This window comes from Belonocnema kinseyi, chromosome 9, assembly GCF_010883055.1.
Source record: "Belonocnema kinseyi isolate 2016_QV_RU_SX_M_011 chromosome 9, B_treatae_v1, whole genome shotgun sequence".
Taxonomy (NCBI): Eukaryota; Metazoa; Arthropoda; class Insecta; order Hymenoptera; family Cynipidae; genus Belonocnema; species Belonocnema kinseyi.
In genome coordinates, this window is record NC_046665.1 from 44,953,191 (window position 1) to 44,959,677 (window position 6,487).

General features: G+C 32.7%; 1 protein-coding gene across 1 annotated transcript in view; it reads left to right on the forward strand.

The window, feature by feature from the left end:
• LOC117180274 (synaptic vesicle glycoprotein 2B-like) overlaps positions 1-5,849 on the forward strand; it is a 66,154-nt gene extending 60,305 nt beyond the window's left edge. The window contains exons 11-12 of the mRNA XM_033372677.1: positions 4,581-4,708; positions 5,042-5,849. Coding sequence (XP_033228568.1) covers positions 4,581-4,708; positions 5,042-5,121 — 208 coding nt within the window. The 3' untranslated portion in view covers positions 5,122-5,849. The remainder of the gene's footprint in view (positions 1-4,580; positions 4,709-5,041) is intronic.
• The last annotated feature ends 638 nt before the right edge of the window (positions 5,850-6,487 follow it).

Genomic DNA, 6,487 nt, shown 5'->3' on the forward strand with positions numbered 1-6,487 from the left:
TATATCTAGCCGGGAGTGGTGCTGACTGAAAACAGATGATTTGGAGCGATTCGCGCGCCATCTGTTGGTCATTCTAAGGACTTATTGAACTACCCTCGTAATTTTGATCCACTATGTTTTTTAAATAAGTACGTAATAAGATGGAATTTCAGAATACTTGTATTGTTTGACATCAGTATCACGTCCATTTTAATTAAAATTATCGATTAGCATAGTTTCTATTTCCAATGCGTTTCTTATAGCATCTTAACTTTCAGCATCGTCAATAGTAACTCTTTGCTGATTAGGCGAATGTACTGGCAACTTAATAACAGCATCACTTTTATTTTGCTACGATCTACCATATATAGGATAACCTGCTTCAACAGGACTTACGTAACCGAGTATCTATGAAATTTTTTATTTCATCATGATGAATAACATTTTCACAGTTATTGGCATCAATAACTACGACGGAAGCAGCATCATGTCTTTTTTTGATATAGTTGTATAAATATTTGACTGATTTTATGCAAGAAACTACTTTCACATTAATCCTGCGTGGAAAAATGTTCTGGCGCTGGTCTGGCCCAGACCAGACCGCCAGGTTTGCAGCACTAGCGATGACCAGATGGTCTGGCCTGGGCCTGGCCAAAAGTGTAACGTTTTTTCTGGCTGCCCCAGGAAGGTAGACAGGGGCTGGTCAGCTGCTAGTTATTAGCTGGTCAGCCGCGAGTTATTGACTCGTCAGATGCACATGCTATACATGTTTGATATAATTAGTAAACATTTAAATTTTGCGTCAAAAATATACTGCTATCAATAAAATCATTAAATTAAATTATCGTTTCTAATACTCATTCTTTTATAATAGATAAAAAGTGGGTTTGTACGTGATATGTATTTAATAACTTAATAAAGATTTGGTACATTTTATGCCTCCGCTTTTACAGCTAACTTTTAGCGGAATTAACATATTATTAGGAAAATAATAAGAAATTTTGACAGCTTGTGAGGCTTGATCGACAACTTTGAAATGTAAGAAAAAATTTACTGTACCGAACTTATATTTTTGTTCTTGGCTCGCTGATCAGTGCCAGGCCTGAACCAGACCAGACTTTCAAGATGATAACAAAGAAAGTCGTGTTTTAATAGTCTGAATTACTTATTTTCCATCATTTCAGACACCCTGTAATGTTTTCAAAATACGTAAAAAAATATGGTGATAGAACTTAAGATTTTTTTCTATTAGCTTGCTGATCAGCGCCAGACCTGGACTAGAACAGACTGTGAAGGTGATAAGAAAAAAAGTCTTGTTTTCATACTTTTAATTTCTAATTTTGCATCATTTTAGACACCCTGTAAAATTTTTGAAGCACGTCAAAAAATGTTCTGATGGAAAAAATGATTTTTTTTTCTTGGCTACCTGACCAGTGCTAAACCTGGGCTAGAACAGACATTCCAGCTTAGACGGTCTGGATAGGGTCAAACTTGAGCCAAACTGGCATCAGATCTGAGCCAGATCAGATTTTCCAGACTAGATAGTCTGGATAAATCCAGACCTGGGCCAGATTTGTAACCACACTGCCCCGAAATTTTTCCACACGAGAACATGTTAGTTAAAGAACTTTAATATTTTAACATCGTAAGGTACTACAGATTGATTATCAGCCGTGTCTCCATTTTGGCGATTACAAGTACCGGTATCTGTTCTACGACAAGTTGGATATCCGCTTTCATCCATTCTTGTCTCGTCTTGAAACTTTTTTGGAAAATGCTTACTACATTTACCTTTATCATCTTTACACCAATCTCCGCAGGAACCGTGAATCATGTTTTTCATAACAATATTATGAAGTTCATGGTCTGTATCTCGATTTGGAATTTGTGCCGAAATATACTCATTTAAAATATCACTAGTAGTTATTTTAGTATTTTGTTTAAACGTTTATAACAAATGAACATGGTGTCATCCACGTTTCTGATACTCAAAAACGTAAACGTATGCTTGTACTTCGCCGAAGAATTGCTGTTTTACAATAATGTTGATTAATTTATCTTTTTTTGCCATAAAAACTCATGAAACAATGTTTAGTCGATCAGATGCTGCCTGACCATGTAATGACTTTTCTTTTACTTCAGCCGAGTTTGGATTACATGTTATAGTTATGAGGAAATCTAACTAATTGAATTTTCTTACAATTACCATTGCATCTGGATAGTGTTGTAGCATATTACGGGGAGAACCTGAGGATGATGATGGAAGGATGATGATATTTCCAACAGTAGTATGCAAATCATTTGATCCTATCCTTTTCGATTTTCACATAATTATGGATAACCCACTGTTGAAATAATCGTCCACCCATTAAAAATACATTATTATCTCTAGTTGCCATTCTATATTTAATATATACAGATCGTGACACTTGACCTCGTGTATTAACACATGGTATGCTGTCATTCCACTTTGTGTGCCATAAGGATAAAATAAAGGATATATCCAAGGTTCAACGTTTGGATCCATAGAGCTGACAAATTAAAGGAAAAAATAATAAGAAAACATTTCTTTCTTAAAATTGCAAAAATTTAGGACCAGGCAAACGTTTTTATTTGTTTCATATGTTATTTCCAGGATTTTAAATTTGATATAAATTTTCATCTAAACGTAATTTGTGTTTCAAACAAATGTAAAAGGAATTTTGTAGCTTACGGTGACATGGCCTCAATATTCGCGCTTGTTTAGCCCTATTAAAGTTAGGTCTAAAATGAGGTATGCTTACATATTTCGTCGGCCTTAAGATCAGTAGTCTCCATGTTCTCGTATAAATGCTAATTTTGTAATAAAATTTGTCATAATTAAAATGTTTATAACAACATTAGAAAATTTTTATATGAATAAAACATCAATTGCTTTAGTATAAAATAATTATAACATCATTTGGTATCAATATAAGTAGTATTAAGGGCGATAAAGTATGTAAGCACATCTCATATCACTTTTAATAAAAGAAATAGATTAAGAAACTGCGATTCTAATTAATTATGACACGTGTGGTCAAATGAAAAAAGAAAAAAAATTATCGACTAAGATTCACATGGATCACCCTTCATGTGTGGATGATCCGAAACTGCGCGCGGTGGTACGAGGGTAGTTCAATAAGTCCTTAGAATGACCAACAGATGGCGCGCGAATCGCTCCAAATCATCTGTTTTCAGTCAGCACCACTCCCGACTAGATATATGGTGCAGTCACAGTCCACATCTTCTGAGTTTACGTGTTTTTATAACCAATTGAAAAAAAAAAAATTGTTCGTTAAGAAAAATGGAAAAAAACGAGTTCAGAGCGGTAATCAAACACCATTACACTCCTGAGACAAAGGAACAATCCAAACAGTGGATTTCCACAGGCGAACCAGCTCCAAAGAAGGCAAAGACCGTCGTTGGAATAGCACGTTACTTACCAACCCTGAACATACATGTCGGTGTCGGTGACATTAACAACTTACCTATTATAATATAATAAAAACATTAGAAAAATGTACAACGACAATAAAAAGATCAAAAACATGTACAACGATCAAATTATTATGTTTTTCTTAAATAATTACTTGGATAATCGATAATTTTGTACAATGTCGATGTTCAAAATTCTCGCTTACTGCGTCTACATTCACACCTAAATGAGAAGCCAATCAGGAATTGGTAAAAGGCGTTACGACTTTCGATATACTTCAAGTTCGACTCATTCATCTTCTTTTTAGAATAGGATTTATTTATAAATTTGCACAACTCTGAGGATTTGAAACATCGAACTCGACAGTTTCTAAGCATAAACCATGAATGCGTAAACACGCGCAGCCATCGATGCTGAACAATGTAGGTATAATAAAAATTCTAGCCACTCATCCGAAGAATTCAATCCACACAAACGCGTGCACATACGCACCGAGCATCGTGAGTGCTCTGTGAAACTTTTCCCAAATCACTCATAATATTTTCGTAATTATTTACGAAAAGAATGTGATGAGCGCTTTTAGACTTGTCATATCGAGTCCGTTAATACTTTCTCAAAATTCGCAGATTATTTATGAAATTACATCAATATCCAATGCATTTTTCTGATATCCGAGACCTAGATACTAGTTTGTAACTTTTTTCTGCATACATTTTTTCCGTACATACTGGCCAAAAACTGGCTTAGTGTTCCTTATTGAACTGAGCCAGTACTTGCACAACTAAAATTAAAGGTAATACAACATACCAGCTTAGTACCGATCACACCATGCCAGTACCAGTACTGGCGTACTACTGGACGGTGCTGGGGTGCTACCGTAATTTACACGTGGGATGTAGACGCTGACAAAAGGGGTTCAGCTTTAATTGATAAGAAAATGTAATAATCAGTAAACTATATCTTCCAGCAGGTTATGCAATGTTTTAGAGCAGAAATTTATGATTTAGGAGACAGGCGTCCAAGGCATAAACTCAGTTTGGTCATAAAAATATTGTACCAAATATACTAATTATAAAGGAACCTTTTTGCCTCTCTATAAAAATTATCATGTATAAAACGGGCGATGCAGATTTTCATCTTTCAGATCCACCGCAGTCAGCATTGTCAATCTGTTCGGGAATTTCGCGGTTGTGGTTGGCAATTTTGCATTTTCGAGCATCCTCAATGCAGAATGCGTCGCTGCATTCATGTGCATGGGATGCTTGCTCTTTGGTAGGTATTTAATCAATAACTATTTATTCAATGGACAAATCGGTTTTTTATCATCCAAGAATATTATCGAAATATCAACTGTACGCCTCCTTGATTCAGAATTAATTTTTCAAATTTATTTTGTTCCATAAATCTATAAAAATTTGAAATATAATTTTAGAAAAAATTAATAATTGCGCTTTTAATACTTATTCTTCATAAGCTTCAAGTTAAAATGCTCACAATGCAAAAATGTTCCGACTTAACTTTATCTACAATTCCAATTTCTAAAATAAAATTTGAATTCTGAATCTAGATTACCATAATTGAATTAATTAAAATATTATTTTGCAGTTTGCGCCATTTTAGTATTCTTTCTACCGAGGCCTTTGCCAACTGGCAGTCCATCCAATCGTGAAGTAGGAAAGTACTAAACCAGAAAAAGAATAGTAAGCTGGTTTTACTTTTTTTACAATAAAGCAGACAATTTATTTTTGAGAAAAAAATCAATGTGATTTTGATATAAATGTGAAAACCACTTATATAAGTATACTTATTTAAGTATCAATTCGATCGTAAATAAAAGAGTTGTATTATAAGGATTCAAATTCAAGTTTAAACGCAAATATTTTGTTTAAAAAAAGAGTTTTTCTATACAAACGGATTTATATTAAATGTATGCCTCTTCGAAAAGAGACACTATATAGTATGAAAAACGGTTCTGTCTGATTGAGACATCGATGAAAAGTAATTGGGAACTTCATAAATTCGTTTAAAATCCGCGAGTGGCTGCTATGTATCACTCGTTGTGGAAAGAGCTCAGATATAATTTGGTGGCTGTGAATAAATTCGTGTTTCATGCTAGGAACGATGGGCACTGAAACGATATAAAATTGTTTATCGAAAAATTGCACTGTTTACGAAAAGAGGTATTGAATTGTGACACGTTACGAAAAAAATATTCCTACATTCCGTACGAGTGGAAATTTATTAAATTCAGGAATTTTATCTGTTAAGGCGTTTTTAATGTCAATTGAAGTTTGAAAAGAGTTTATAATAAAACACTGTTGTCTTTTTATATTTTTCTTTTTTTTATTTGTTCAGAAAGATTTTTTTTCCTCTGCGTTTAAAATTGAAAGCAGATAAATGATTGCAAAAATAGATTTTAATTTCTAAAATCTCCTGACAAATCGTCTGTTTTGATGAAAATAATTAATAATTAAATAATATAATTATTTTTTATTAAATAAATGTCCAATATATAGATTTTGCAGTTCATGAAAAATACAAAAGAGCACTTTTACACTAAAAGATAAAAACGTTAGTTTCTGCAAATCTTGTACATATGGGTGTCGAACTTCAGATGTAACTTCATATTTGATGCTGTAACTAACGTTATATTTACTTCAATAAAACAGAAACAATTTTCAAACATTGAAAGTGCTTAATGTATGAGAAAAGCGTTGTAAATAAAAAATGTGTTATGCTTATAACTGCGATTAGTCTACAACATAATTATTGTTTATTATTTTAAATAATTTATACACTAGGCTTAGTTATAATTTACGCAATAAATGAATAATCAAAATAAATTGAATAAATAATTTATGTTAAAATTTAATTTTCTGGAATATTATAAATATGATACTAAGATTTATTATACATGTGTATTATAATTAATATAATTTCATGATGACTTTACTATATAATTGAATTACAAGCAAACGGTTTCTGAGCATTTGTTAAATGGGAATCGTTATTAGGAATACAGTTTGTATATTAATGATTCAATTACGTTCA